The sequence below is a fragment of the Bidens hawaiensis genome, unplaced genomic scaffold, assembly GCF_021521415.1.
Source record: "Bidens hawaiensis isolate Kalapana, Puna unplaced genomic scaffold, B.hawaiensis_p1.1 tig00003469_1, whole genome shotgun sequence".
Taxonomy (NCBI): domain Eukaryota; kingdom Viridiplantae; phylum Streptophyta; class Magnoliopsida; order Asterales; family Asteraceae; genus Bidens; species Bidens hawaiensis.
This window is the reverse complement of record NW_027491193.1, coordinates 701,787-717,529: the sequence shown is the minus strand read 5'-3', so window position 1 is coordinate 717,529 and position 15,743 is coordinate 701,787. Positions and strand designations below refer to the sequence as shown.

The 15,743-nt window shown below is 33.2% G+C and overlaps 1 protein-coding gene and 1 pseudogene across 2 annotated transcripts; one reads left to right on the top strand and one right to left on the bottom strand.

Annotated features, from left to right (window-relative positions):
- Window positions 1–2,486: 2,486 nt before the first annotated feature.
- On the top strand, window positions 2,487–4,494 carry LOC143623445 (DNA-directed RNA polymerases II and V subunit 8A-like). Its single transcript, XM_077094353.1, has 5 exons — window positions 2,487–2,539; window positions 3,347–3,424; window positions 3,500–3,654; window positions 4,031–4,128; window positions 4,217–4,494. The coding sequence occupies exons 2-5, from the start codon at window positions 3,352–3,354 to the stop codon at window positions 4,326–4,328; spliced, it is 438 nt and encodes a 145-aa protein (XP_076950468.1). The 5' UTR covers window positions 2,487–2,539; window positions 3,347–3,351; the 3' UTR covers window positions 4,329–4,494.
- A 2,088-nt stretch (window positions 4,495–6,582) lies between these two features.
- Window positions 6,583–14,981, bottom strand: LOC143623470 (putative acyl-activating enzyme 19; annotated as a pseudogene). Its single transcript, XR_013151904.1, has 15 exons — window positions 14,814–14,981; window positions 13,408–13,836; window positions 12,512–12,708; window positions 11,478–11,681; window positions 10,417–11,133; window positions 10,018–10,025; window positions 9,358–9,911; window positions 9,200–9,275; window positions 8,758–8,888; window positions 8,563–8,671; window positions 8,377–8,436; window positions 8,210–8,294; window positions 8,056–8,120; window positions 7,327–7,386; window positions 6,583–6,909 (listed from the first exon to the last, which is right to left on the bottom strand). The product of XR_013151904.1 is annotated as a putative acyl-activating enzyme 19 (transcript).
- Between the last annotated feature and the right edge of the window lie 762 nt (window positions 14,982–15,743).

The following is a 15,743-nucleotide window of genomic DNA, read 5'->3' as shown; positions in this document are numbered from 1 at the left end:
CCTTTCTTAAATGGATTTACATATATTAAACCAATTTTCTTTCTTCATTTTTTTTTAATAGATTTATGTTATACTTACATGAATTTACATATATTAAACCAATTATGTATATACTAATTGGCAAAGTGTGTCATAATCACATATTCATACCATTCATAAGATGTACATATTTTATTGCATGAAGTATTAGTTTGTTATGCACTTGAATTCTGTCACGTATATGAAGTATTAGGGGGGAGACGGGGTGGTCCGTGATGGCCACCCCATCACGCGTTATGATTCCCCAAACACCACCGGGATCCGGCCGTGATGACCATCACGTGTATTAATCCAAGAAATTTGAACGTTGGGGGAGGGGGTGATTGTTGGGGTTGGGGAATTAATTAAAAAAAACAATATAAATATACAACAACAATTTCAATCCAACTCAAAACCAAATCCAACTCAAAGCACTCTCAATCTAATACTACGCAGCCTATTTCTTCACCACTTCAATTCAAAACAAAAAAATATGGAATTTCCGAGCAACTCGTTTATAGAGTTAAGGATTTGGATTTTGATGTTATGAATTGGGGATTTAGGGTTTACAAGATATAATCGTTTAAAAATAAAGAAAAAAACAAAGAAAATAACGAAGTTACCAAATTATCCTTGACTTAACGGAAAAAATAGACGTGGTTAGAAAAAAAGTACTAAAAATGCAAGTTTTTTGAAACTGAGGTAGCCATTTGCACAAAATAAAGAATAGGCACTAAATTTGTGTAGTTGGCCAAACCACATGTACCGTGGTTAGAAAAAAAGTACTAAAAATGCAAGTTTTTTGAAACTGAGGTAGCCATTTGCACAAAATAAAGAATAGGCACTAAATTTGTGTAGTTGGCTAAACCACATGTACTAAAATGACACTTAACTCATTTTTATATTTTTCCAGTTTTTTTGCTCATTTATCGTAACAAACATATCCGAAACCGACTGAATTCGTGTCAACTTACCGCCTCAATGCCCAGGACCGACAACGCTTGGGTTTTACCACCGCCCATGTTTACGGACCAAATAAACGTCGAATATTTTGGTATTAGTTTTGATTCTATAACTCATGTAACCGAAACCAACCGAATTCGCGTTAACTTGACGCTTGGATTTTACAACTGCTCGTGTTTTAACAACCTGTCCGGCGCAACGTTTCGAGTAAAACACTAGTTACTTTCTATTATACACTATAACCATGGGCATTCCATCAAAGTGAGAGTATTAAGGTTGGATATTTTATAGAAAATAAATTTCCCAAAAGTAATTATGGATAATAATGGACAAAACAATTGCAACAACTCCACTTGACTGTTTACTAACATCCAATAGAATGCTACCGCAACTAAAGAAGTACGGACAATATTTAAAATTTCTAATCTAATAATAGTTGAATAGTTATTATTATTATTAACTATGAGAATATAAAATTGATAACTTCGAGTTTATTGAAATTTATGGAAATTTTACCTAGTACTAAAGTTGATTTTTTATTGTATTAAAATAAAATTTTCTTCAATTTTACCTAGTACTAAAAGGCGATTCAAAAGGGGATGGCGGCGCAGCTTGTTGCTCGCTTACTCATTATCCAGATGTAGTTCGGTTTGTGTTATATATAAAAGGATCAGAATTTGCATATATATATATATATATATATATATATATATATATATATATTAGTAAGAGATAGGTATGAATATCCTTTCTCACACTTAAATCTATTTTAACCATGGAATTGTGCTAGAAGCTCAGATCCCATCAATTAAGCCGGAAACGATTCTTTAGTGAGCCATGGCTAGACCACAAGCTATGTCAGTCACGCCTTGGTTCTATGGTCATGACTTGTCAATAAGACATGGATTTCTGTCTTCTTAGAAATCAAAAATACAGTGATACGAGCCTATAAAACCGATCGTGTTCAAGTAAGGTCGTAAATACTTCAATGTATGTTGTGGTTGCTTAACCGTGTCAAGAGTTACATATAATTTATATATATTACCGAGCCACAATTAGATAGAAAGAGTTTTATGATCATTATCAAGCCTAGTGAGGCAATAAAGAGTGATAGTGGTAAGTTATAAAAATGAGCTCTACGTTCTCCAGTAGTCGTTTGAATCCAACCATGTAGATAGAAGAAACCCCTACTGAGGCGGCTCTTATACATATATGAAAACCGATTAGTTTCATTGTTATAATAGTGTATGTATGTGTATTGACATAACATTCACTTGAGGGTTTAAACTCTATAAATTGTAGTTATAACAAATTTATGTAAATATATATATGGGAGTAAATTAATTTTTTTTCTTCTGACGTTTAAATTTGTTTGTAATTTAACCCTTTAGACAAACAACATCGATTATCATAACAAAAGATAACGGATACAGTCCGTTTTTAAAAAACCAAAACCGCAATCGAGTTTAAACATGAGGGGTTGATTCGTTCACATGTTTTTATTTAAATGAGCTCTTAATTTAGGGTTGCAGCACGCGAGTTCAAGTCATCTCTAAAGGTTTGTATCTTCAACTCTCTTTCACAAATTCTTGATTTCAATAAAACCTAATTCAGGGTTTTAGTTTTGTTATTTGTTAAATTGCACTGAACCCCTTTAAATTTATCTGCAGTTTGTTTCGATTTTTGCTTTAAATTTGTTATTATGAATTAATTGCTTCTTTCTTTGCTGATTTAGGGTTTTAGGTTTTGCATTTTTCACTTTTTATATATAATATGTAAACAGAGTTCGAGCTCGGTTCCTTTCGAGTGTTTCCCCTAAAGATAGAGATTGCCTCTCGTTTATTATTTATTAATTTATACACATTTTAATTATCTTTATATATTTCGAGAAACCCGTTTGTCCAAACACAAGGCTCGAGCTTTGTTTGAGGCTTGGCTCGTTTCGGGCTCTTTTTCTAAAGTTTGAACTTGGTTCTTGTTTATTGTTTATTATTTATTAAGTTAAATTTATACGCATTTTAATTACCTTGATATATTTCGAGAAAACTCTTAAACAAGCCTAAGCTCAGCTCGAGCCCGTTTGTCCAAAAGAGCTAAAACTTAAAGATACACAAGGCCTTATACTACCTTGGGTAAATCCGTAAATGTCCCGGGTAAGGGTAAGTGCCTCGTATTTTATTTTTCATTTGTTTTTTTTTATAATAGTTTGCCATGGATTTGGCCATTTTATACACAAGGCTCGTTAAGGCTCGAGCTCGTGCGCGATAACTAAATGGGTTTATAAAAGGCCAGGCTCGTTTCGAGCTTTTTATCTATCGCATCACGAGTGGCTTGATTAGTTCTTTTTATTTGGGCCAAATTGCAGCAAGGATGGTGAATCCTCACTTTGATGATACCATTAAGGTTATTGGGGTGGATGCTGATGGTAAAAAGTATGACAAAGGTAAAAAAAAAGTTTGATTTTTGGTTCATTATATTATTATTGTGAAAAAATAATAATGACATAAAATGTCGTCAGTTTCGCGTGTTCAAGCAAAAGGGGAGGAATCGGATATGCACATTGTGCTGGATGTGAACTCACAGTTGTACCCTATGCGCGCGGGAGAGAAATATCGGATGGTTTTGTCTCAAACTTTGAACGAGGATGGATCGGCTGTTGTAGCCGGTTCGGAGGTGAGTTAATATTTACAACATGATATTTTATTTTACGGTTTTCATTTATTGGGGGGGTGTTTAGTTCGTTGGAGTTCAATGATAACAGTTAGATAATAAAGGGAGTTGGAACGAATTCTGTTAAATTTATAACAAACCAAACATGATCGTTTTATTTACCAAACACATCAGCATTTCAACCCTCTTTGGCTTTAACAGTAACATATATTAGTAAACTCGGTGTATTCTAAATGTAACTATGGCCGGTTCAGAAGTAAGTTTTTGTTTAATGCTACTTGTAGCGGTTTCCATTAAAAGGAATCAAAGTTCTATCCTAATCTGTTTAGTTTGTAGAATTCGTTAGAATTGGAATATGTGATAACACGTCTGCTTACAGGGAAGCAAGAAATCACTCGCCGATAGATTTGAGTACGTGATGCACGGGCTATTATACAAGATCTCAGATGATAAGAACCAGAGTGGTGATGTTGAAGTGTATGTATCTGTTTACTTTCATTTGCATATATGTTTATTTTTCGATTTCATAATTTGTGATATATAACTAACTTTTGTGAATCAAAAGGGCTGTATACATATCGTTTGGAGGACTTCAACTGCTAATGAAGGGTGCACCCGTGAAGATGGGTAAGTTTAAGGTTGATCAAAGGTTGTTTCTTCTTCTGCTCAAGGAATAAATGTTAAAACTCGGTTCGGGTGCTCTCGTGTATTGGATGGAATGTTTTGTCATGGTACTTTGAACGGTTGGTTGTTAATTAGTTAAAACTGATTTGACTCTTTTGTGTCACTTTAAATTTGTGACGGTTGATGTTGGTAGTTATAAATTTAAAACAAAATTTGTGACGGTTGACCTAGTTGACCTGAAAAGTCAAAAGGATGTCAAAGCATGTAACTTATTGGTCTAGTGGTGTCAGGTATGGTGTCCTCACAAATAGGAGATTCTGGGTTTAAATAATTGCAAATGCAATGTAAAAGTGGAATTTGGGTGTTTAAAAAAAATGTGACATCCTTTCAAAACCGAACGTGTTGGCAAGATAGCAGTAGAATCATGAGATAGTAACGACACTTCAATGTTAATGAGGCTTCAATATTGTGTCAATAAAATCACATATAATTTGTTTCTAAGATAAAAAGTATATGTGTTTCATTGTTTCATTCTTGTTTAGAGTTTTTACGAGTTTTTATAATTGTTCTAGGTGAATGACATAAATTTTAGGTGGTTAGTTTAAATCTTTGCAAATGAGTTTTTATGATTGTTAAGAGCATTCACATCACATTCTTTATCTCTACCTCTATAATTACATTAAAAAACACTACATTTCCTCTTTTATATACAATTAAATAATACTTTTTTACATATTTATCATGATCTTTTCTCTCTCCTCCACTCACAACCACTTTTAAATATATTAAAAAATAAATAGAGAATGAATCGTGTTCTTCCAAATTTACTGAAAATTTACACATCTCTTTAAATTTTCTCTCTTTTCTACTCAGAACCACTCACTATTCTCTAAAATTTTTTAGAGATTTCTCTCATAAAATTTTTAAAGAACCTGATGTGAATGCTATAAAATGAACTGACATTAATGAAAAAACTTATAGAAATATAATTATTTAGTGACTAAGTTGGTGGTGTTCTTTTTTCTCTCTTTTTCTTTTTCCAAAAATATAGGGACAAGAAAAAACCTAACCTATTTATCAAGTAGGTGATTTAAAAACTATTTACCATGTGAATTATTGCTCAAAAACAATTCTCTCTTGAAACCTCATTAGACAAAAACTAATCCATTAAAGAGTATAATTGAAAACGTAATGATTTATACACATTGAAATTGTAAGAAGAATTTGATAAAATAATAATAATAATAATAATAATAATAATAATAATAATAATAATAATAATAAAAGATATAGATATATATCATAACTGACCGGTGCATTTTATTTTCAACTTTGCGTTTATCTTACGAACTCTTGAAGCCTATATGTATGGATATTTTAGTCTAAAGGGTATTGTGCTCTCTCTCTCTCTCTCTCTCTCGTAATATCAAACCAACAACCAATAATCTTCTTTATTTAGTAGCAAGTCCAACTTTACATGTATTGTTTTTTTTTCCTTCATGACTTGACTAGTATCAATGCTAACTCATTAGATGGGCAATCCACCAACGGGAGAGACCCGATTCAGCCCAATAGTGGTAGGTAAATATGGGTAATGCGATTCCCAATAAACGAGAAAAATTACACCGACGAAGGAATGCAACGGTAGTTTTCACCTGCTTGTAGTTTTAAAACCTACATAAATTAAAAAGAAAGACTTGTCTGCCTATAAGCATGCCAAATGGACAAGGTCACAAGACTGAATTAGTCTTTCGGACTATATCATGGGAATCCTTCTTGACGCCTTGAGCCGAAGCAATGGAACTGCCGACACTACCATAGAATGAAACTTGTGCAACGATTTTAGCCCACAACTATCTTGACAATTGATTGATCCTTGCTTCTTAGTGCTTGCGTATGAAACCTACCTCAATGCTCAGCAATTACTTCAGCCAAAGTGTCAGCCCTTAGCAAACTTCTTAAGCTAAAGGGGTCTACTTACTTGGCGAAACAAGCAAGGCATTTATTAAGTGCATATATGATTGAACTCGAGGCATTTATTAAGTGCATATATGATTGAACTCGAGCTTATACGGAACAATGCGAGAGGAAATACACATTGTTTGAAGAAGAATGTTAGTCCTATAATCCTATTGGTGGTTCCTCGTTTTAATTAAAGGAATGGTTAATTTACTATTTTGCCCTCACGAGTAAATAGCCAAAACTTATCCTAGAAATGAAACATGTTACAAAACTGAAACGTAAAGGATGATTGGAGTGCTTTTTGAACATAAAGAATGAAAACTACAATTGATTATTAGTGTGACTGTCTTTAAATCTTAATAATCATGTAATGGGGTCTATTTGTACACCAAGACAATGCAAATAATCATCCCTACAACCAACAAAAATCCTGCCACCAATCATCACTGGGGAAGAGAATATATCGCCTTTCATGTCTACCCTATCAAACTCTTCCCCTTCGATTGTCGAAACAACTACATTACCAGAAGCGGTACAAACACAAATCAACCGCAAGTTTTCGTCTATATACGCAGATGAACTAATCGGATCCCACAAATCATGTTTCCACACTAGATTTCCCGTATCCAAACCAAATGAATACACTCCTCCATCTCGGGAACATATGACCACCTATCACAGAAAATAATATAAATATTCTCCCGTCCATTTTATATATTTATATTATGGATAATGAGAAAACTAAAAAGATATGAAAACACTAACCAGGGTCCATTTTTTAAAACTATTTCTCATTTCTTCTTATTATAAGGTTAGATACATAAAAAAAATTTAAAAATATATATATCTTGTACGCGCTACACATATATGTACCTCATATGAGATACATGTATATAACTTTGTAGCTACATATATGTAACGTAGCTCCATGAGCTAAATATTTTTCTTTTTTTTTTTCTGTTACATTTCTAAACTTACAATTAACATAAATGAAAAAAAAAATGATTTGTAGTAGTTTTCTTGTTTTTCTCGTAAATTTGTGGGTTTCTCTTGGATGCTAACCTATATATAATAGAGATGAACGTTAACCTGGTTATATAGAACACGAGATAAGCATGGTCCCGCAAAGATGGGGCCTTCAGTTATTCCCTGAAATTTTTACCTTAAAAGTAAGCGCATATGAAAATATATAGTTTACCGACAGGAAAGATATTAAAACCTATTTTACCGAACCAAAAACCGACAATACATCTTTTGAGTTTCTAAAAAACGTTCCGGCTTTTTCGGCTTTACCATTTGGGCTTTAAATTTTTAGGGTTAAAAAAAGTTGACCTGGAAATTGAATTTGGGCCCCTTTGTAAATCTATAACTAAATAATTATTCATTTAGGCTAAAATATTTGAGTAACACAACTTTATAAAGTCTTATAAATTACTTAAAATTCAAAAATAAAAATGAAAAATCCCCAGATTCGGTTCAGATTTGATTACAGGCAAGACCAAAACCGAAACAAAAGTTTAAATTTTATGAAAACATAGTTTTAATTACCTAACCAAAAATATGAAATTAATAAACCATTCAAAATACTCAGATTTTCAATCTAACGCTTTCCGTTACGTACAAAACATAATATGATCATTATACCCTTCACTCTACGCTCACACCGCAAAATCTCACATCCTAATGCAAGTTTTAAAGCAAGGGTATAAAAGATATAAAATTGGAAAAAAAAATATCTGAATTTAGGAATTTTCTTTTGAGTAAATATGATATTTTCGTTATAAAATTATTGTCATTAAACTAGAGGAAGAAACTTGCCCTCCAAAGGATGGATCCATTCACATCAACAGCTACAATATGTCCATTCACCAAGCAACAAATGACTGCAAAAGTAGTTATAATTTGTGGATTTTTAAATTAATTAAAAAGTTAACGGTATCTATCATAGTTAATGGTTAAAAAATGTAGATACCGTTGCCGTTATTATAATTAACGGAGAGAGAACCGAAGACGGGTGCTCCTAGGTCTTGCATCCATAAGACACTAAATGGCACAGCCTGCATGATTAAGATAACTAAACTGTAAAAAGTAGCATAATAAACATTTAAAAAGACAATTAAATTTAAAAGGTGTTTATACTTTTAAGGATAGTGCTGTCAAACAACCATTGGTGGATGCAAAATAGAGCCTTTCATCAACCTATATAATCAACAAAGAAACAATGGTCAATGTATACAATTAGGCCTCCTGTTAACTGTTCGGCAACAAGTTTGTTTAATTAACAAACGAACGGACATGAACACATTATCTTATAAACAAACTCACTTCATTGATTGCAGGTGACCTGTATATACTTCCACCACAATCTAGCTTATAAACACAGCAGTAGTTTCGATAATCAAGGGCGTACAGAGTATGATCATAAGATCCACACCTGTGTATTGTTATGTACAACATTATCAAATGAAATATACACATATAAACATATATATATGTGTTTTTGCAGAAAGTGAAAGTTACCAGACTAAATTCCTTTGCTTATCGACCACTGGCTGTGACTTCACCTCACCGCCTGTCTGAAAAGTCCACCCAATACTTCCATCCAAAGAATTCAGAAAATATATTATACCCTTGTAACATCCAACTACAACCTAAAAAGTAACCGGTACCCAAAATAAATATTATGCATACTAAATGAATATGCGTGTTGAGTTATGCTAAAAAGAAAACATTGCCTAAAAAAAGTGTAAAAAGGTTACTATTATTATTATTTTTTTGTGAATATGGTGTCAGATTTTATCTTCACACGGTGTGCGTTTAACACCATGCCTAAAAATTATCACACCATGTGTTAGTTTCCTTTTTACACTTTCTAGGCAAAACCTCCTTTTACGTACACATATATACATATATGTATATGTATGCGCATATATATGTGATGCTTGCTGAAGTAAAAGTCAACCATAGAAAAGTCTCCGACTATTGCAGCCGAGCACTCTATTCTTCCTTCTAATTGTACCTCCCACTGGACAAAACCACTGCACTTAGCGTCATTAACATTAGTTAATAAGATATAAATTGTTATATAATGCAACAAATTAAAAAATTAAAGATACTTGCCTTGAGGCTTTAATGCAAACAAATTTGCGTGAATGAGATCCAATGTACACAAACATGTCATCATCTCTCACTACAACGAGCGGTGATGCATCAACACAAGACTCCATATGAACCTTCCATAGTTTTGTTATAGAACCTTTCGGTTCGCCAACCCTTGTTTCTTGAAATAATTTGCTGATGTCATAATTCTCCCAGGACATTATTTTGTTGCCGCGACTAATTGCAAACGAGACATTCAAATCTCCATCTCGTTTAATAACCTTGTGAGGATAGTGATTCTCAGCATCAGGCTCACCAAGTAACCTGCCATGTGGCTTATTTGTTTTCAGATGAGTACCTTTTGCCCCCCTACAGCCACTTCCGTATGTAATCTAGCTGGAACCTTAGTTCTAGGATCCATGAGAGCGGTAACTAGCTTTAAAGGAGTGGGAAAAGTATACAGCAATTTCATATTGATGCCTAATTTATGACAAGTGTGAGCTGCAGAAATTGAATCACCGCCCATTGTGAAAAAATCATCATTGTTGTTGATATTTTCAACAGCCAAAGCATCAAATTTGTAGTGCCATATGCATGCATATTTAATACACAAACAAACATGAGCACTTGTCTCGTTCCATGTTCGTGTTTGTTCATTTATGCTTGTTCATTTGTGTTCGTCAGAATACCTTTGTTTAAGTTTGTACGTTTATGTTTGTTAGTATATTCAATTAATTTTTTTAGGCTCATTACTATTTAATCTAGTTTTAATAAAACTTTAGGCCCGACACACTGTTGTTCATATTTACTTTTAATTGTTCACATATAACAATTGGTTTTAGCTCAGTTACGTTCGTTCATCTATGTTCAGTTGTGTCCGTTCGTAAATTTTCCTACTTTTAATGAATGAACACGAACAGGTTCATTTTCTTTACGAATGAACACAAACAAGAAAACCCCATTCGTTTAATTGTTCGTGTTCGATCGTTAGTCGGTTAAAGTTAAACGATCAAACACGAACATGCTTTGTTCATCTTCGCTCGGTTCGATTTAAGTTGTTGAAAGTATATAGACTAAAACCTCTTTTATCGTTTGCAGTAGATTTCCATTAGGAGTTTGCTCACTTTCCGTAACGTTATCCGACACGGAGCACGTTGAACTGGCCAATAATTTGTAATCCACCTTCTGAGACGCAGTCATCGGTAAAGAATCAACGAAAACAAGCCGATTAGGAATCATTGGCAGTGGAAGCCTATCAACCAGCCAACCACGAAAACACGAACTCCAGTTATCATCAAAACCATGAGCCGATTTCATAGCTATAAACGCTTCAAGATGTTCAACTTCACCTTCACCATGTTTAAATATTAAAGCAGCATCATCCACATCTTCATGTGTTTTTATTGTATTTTCAACCTCCTCTAACGCGATTCGGTTACCATTTACTTTAACAGTACGATCGTTTCTCCCGATAAAAACTAAGTCGCCACCGGGAAGCTGTTTAGCAAAGTCACCTGTTTTAAAGTAATGACGAGTTTAATTGTCGTTAATAGAATGGCAAAAGGAAGATTCTAGAAGCTTCTTTACAGTGTTGAGAGGCATGATGTCATGATTTAAGTATCCGGCTGCAATACAAAGTCCAGAAACATATAGTTCTCCAATATCAGGTGTGTTTTCTCCAACAAGTATAACCTCACAGTTAGGAATAGGTATTCCTATTGGAACACTACTGAGTGACTCACTTTTCAAAATTGATGATAGTTTTTTGCAGTCAAAATATGTACAATCACCTGAAACCTTACATTGAAATTTAAAAATATTAGAATTTAAATAAATCATTATAGTCAAAAAATATATTTAATAACATAAATTAAGTTATCTAATAGTAAAATATAATCATTTATAGTGAAATATAGTTATCTAATTTTTTAATCTAAAGGGTATTTTAGTCAAGAAAAGGCTAGATCGGCGGAGCTTAAATGAGCAAAAAATACTAGCAAATGAGATCGAAACGAGCCGAGCTCGAACTCTATGTAAGTTAAACGGACCGAGCTCGAGTTCTGTGTAAGTTAAACGAGACTAGTCGAGCTCGGCTCGGCTCGTTTGCACACCCTATATAAAATCCCGAATCTTCTACTCACCTCTGTACTACCATAGAGATTCAAGATATCAGTATGAGGCAATAGTTTTGTAAGAGACTTCCATAAAGATAAATGCAAGATTTCTCCACTTAGTATTAACAGCTTTAACGAACTCTGAACTGACAAAAAATGTGAACCTTGAAGAGTTGGAAGAAGTATCCTCATTAGCGAGGGTACAGCAACAAGCCTATTAATAGAGTAATCCTGCCAATAATTTAAAAAATATGAAACTTAATATACTAAAACCAGCTTCTTCAAGCACAAAACATGCTAAAAAATAGAGCTCCAAGTATCAGTACGATATTCAAACTTTGTTTTTTTTTCATAAAGATGGTTTCTAATAAAAGAAATCAGGGATGTCAATTTCTGACACCAACTAAAATCACGACACAAACCCAACACGAAATTCGCGGGCTTAGGTCTGGTAAAAACAGGTTCATGCCAGTTTCAGTTTAAACCTGCAAACCCGTTAAATAAGCGGGTCGTGTTTGGTTCAACCGGGCAGGTTCACTGGTTGACCCATTCAAACCACTTATTATTTTTGTGTAAATATTTATTACATTATAAATTAAATTGATTGGTTATCTTACACCAAAGTTAAAAATAACCAGAAAATTGACATAAGATTTCATACTTAAAATGTAATTGTTTTATATAAATTTCTTTATTATGATTATTATTATTATTATTATTATTATTATTATTATTATTATGTAAAAATGTAAATTTAAATTATTAATATGTAAAAACAATAAAAACTTGGGTTGTGTACGGGTTCACGTGTCTGACATGATTTTAGGGGTTGTGTCGAGTTGGACCCGCAAACACGACACAATTAACACCCCTGGGTTATCATTTTTTGTTTAGTGTTTATCGATAAAAGAGATTTATCAGTATGAGTAGATGCACATTTCTAAACAGGAGAATTTATATTGCAACATCTTCATGTAACTATTTGCTGAGATTTTCTTTTCAAAATTTACTTATTTAATAAATCCTACACAGATAGAAATTGATTAACAAAACAAGCTTACCTGTAAATAATCGACTATTGAAAGTACATTTTGTTTTAGCACATTGAAAGAAGGAATAACTAAAGTACAACTTGTAAGTAAAGCTCCAAGAATTTCTTGCAGATGATCAATAAAGCCTATGGATGTTTTGAACAGCAAAGTTTCCTCACCACATAAAGGATACATGTCTTGCATCCATAAAAACCGGTTCACAAGACCTAAAAAGATTTTTAAGAAAAAGCAACATATGATAAATTATACCCTTCTGTAATAGCGGTTTCATGTTAAGATATATAAACTTAGCTACAAACCTATAAAAATATCATGCATATATATCCCATCCAAACATAAACTGTTATATATACCCTTTTAAATGTTTTTAGTTTATGACAATTCTACCCCTCTCATATATACTACTTTTAAACCAATATCATGCATATATATCCCATCCAAACATAAACTGTTATATATACCCTTTTAAATGTTTTTAGTTTATGACAATTCTACCCCTCTCATATATACTACTTTTAAACCAATATTTTGAGATTCGTTTATAAAAATTTGGAGTCCGATTGTTTTATATATATTTATATTTTATATTTAAAATTATCTGAGGGTAGTTTTAGTTTTAGGTAGTCTTATCACTTATTATATGTAATCAAAAGTTTACATATGCGTAGTAACCAAGTTACATAAATGTGCAATAGAAAAATACGCAGTAACCAATTTACATATATAGAATATGATCGGTTAATAAGAGTTCTTAAAAGTTTCTTAAACTATTTTGAAATTCTGAAATGATACTTATATATAAAGTTAAAATGAACAAATATGAAATTTTAATGTTTTGGAAAAATAAGGGTAGAACGGTCATAATCTAAATTGCTTTTAATGAAACGAGTGAACATATTGCTTACCTTGTTCGGTACCACAAACACCTTTTGGTTTACCAGTCGATCCAGACGTGTACATTAAGTAACAAAATGATCTCGGGCTCTTATTTCCACACGGCCAAAGTAAAGAAGAGTGACCAAAATGTTTGTTATCGTTGTCTTCCATGGAATATACGAAAACAGAACAACCACCTCTATCAATGAGCCAATGATTTTTGCTGATGTGGCCATTGTTATTTCCATCAGACAATATAGAATCACAAATAATAAGATTGGCAGTTGAAGAAGAAACAACGGATTCTATTCTTTCTTTGGGCCATGAAGAGTCGAGTGGCATAAACGCCTCCCCACATCTCAAAACCGAAAGAACAGATATTATATACTCCACAGAAGGAATCATATATATCCCCACAATTCTTGGAGCATTTGCCGACTCGTCAGTAGAGCGAAGTCCTGAAACAAGCGAAACTTTGATAATCTTGTAACTGAACCTAACGAACGAACGTGTATAGGACATGTTCGTGTTCATTTGTTTAGCTTTAACAGAACAAACGATTGAACACGAACAATTAAAAGAACGGGGTTTTCTAGTTCGTAATGAAAATGACCGTGATTCATTTAGGCACATTTGTTATAAGGTATAAACGAACGGTTCACAAACGTAACTTTAACATAACAAACAAACGGTCCACATTTGTTATAAAGTATAATCGAACGCTTCACCGAACAAATGCGAATAGGGCATGTCCGTGTTCATTCGTTTAACTTTAGCAGAACAAACAAACGAACATAAACAATTAAACTAAGGGGGTTTTCTAGTTCATAAAGAAAATATCCGTGTTCGCATTCATTTAGGCTCATTTGTTAACAAGTATAAGCGAACGGTCCACGAACATAACTATACGTAGATCCTGAAAAAGATGCAATCTTTCTTGTAAATGAACCGAGCGAGCGAGAGTTGGACATGTTCGTGTTCGTTTGTTTACCTTTAACAGAACAAACAATCAAACACGAGCAATCAAACGAAGGGGGTTTTCTCGTTCGTTAAGAAAATGCACGTGCCCTTATTCGTTCAGGCTCGTTTTTCAATAATTACAAGCAAACGGTTCACGAGCATAAATAGATCCTGAAAAAAAACGTAACTTTGGCAATCTTGTAAACAAACCGAACGAACGAGAACAGGACATGTTCGTGTTCGTTCGTTTGCATGTAGCATCACAAACGATCAAACACGAGCAATTAAACAACCTATGTCTATGTTTTTTTTTTGTGTTTGTTGCCCGTTTGTTAAAAAGTATAAACAAACGGTGGTTCGTGTAAGTGAACATAGATGAATAAACATAACTGGGTTAATATTAATTTATTAAAATTAAAAGTAAACATAAACATCAACCTATCAAGCCTAAAACATTAATAAAACCTCCTCATACCGTCAAGGATGAAGCGTAGACGATGACTGAGGGAGTCAACGGCTTGTAGAATCTGTGAATATGTGAAGCGCGTGTCATCTTCTGCCTGAATCACTGCGATTTTGTCAGGGCTTTTGGAAGCAGATTTGTAGAATTCGTGTGATACGCAACACCACATTTTTATTTTTATTTTTATTTTTATTTTTAACAAACAAATTGGGGAGGATTTTATAATTTATGGTAATTTGATAAGTAATAAGTTACAAAGTTGTAAATGATAAGGAGATAAAATAAAATAAGCAATCCTAAAAATCATCCCTAAATCTGCTAAAGACAAATTTTATTCTGTTAAATTATTAACGGAATAGGGGCATTTACGTCATTTCACGCTTTCTTTAAAAACCCTAACCATTCATACCGTTTGCGTCATTGTGTTGTAGTCAGACATCCCGTGTTGATCGTGCACCCCCATTAATCGTACATTGACACATTGCACCTCCTCCATTGTACATGTATCACAGGAACAAAATCAAAACAATCAAATTTAAAGAGTATGGGCTAAAAATGTGTAACACCCCGGCTTTAAACGGAATATGTCCGGGTGCAACATACATGTTACTCATAAGCTCACAGCCACTTTAAAAATATATTATAAATATTATATAGCATGAGCAATGTCTTACTAAATTTACTGATAAACATTAATGTTTTCACTCATCTACTCACAATTACTTTATAATATATAAGAGGGAATGGGTACTCATGGGTATTATCAATGCTCGGTTAATCATACATTACCACCTCATTTCTACCATCAATTACCCACAAACCATAAAATAACATGCATCACCTACCCACAAGCACCCTAAAACTTTATTAATTCATTTTAAATCTTCAATGATCAACAATGAATCAATTATGCGTGGCAAACATTTGCCATGAAATGAAGCC

Coding starts and splice junctions, on each gene's coding strand:
- LOC143623445 (XM_077094353.1), top strand. CDS start 3,352: ATGGTGAATCCTCACTTTGATGATACCATTAAGGTTATTGGGGTGGAT. Junction 3,425..3,499: donor TGGTAAAAAGTATGACAAAG/GTAAAAAAAAAG, acceptor AAATGTCGTCAG/TTTCGCGTGTTCAAGCAAAA. Junction 4,129..4,216: donor CAGAGTGGTGATGTTGAAGT/GTATGTATCTGT, acceptor GTGAATCAAAAG/GGCTGTATACATATCGTTTG.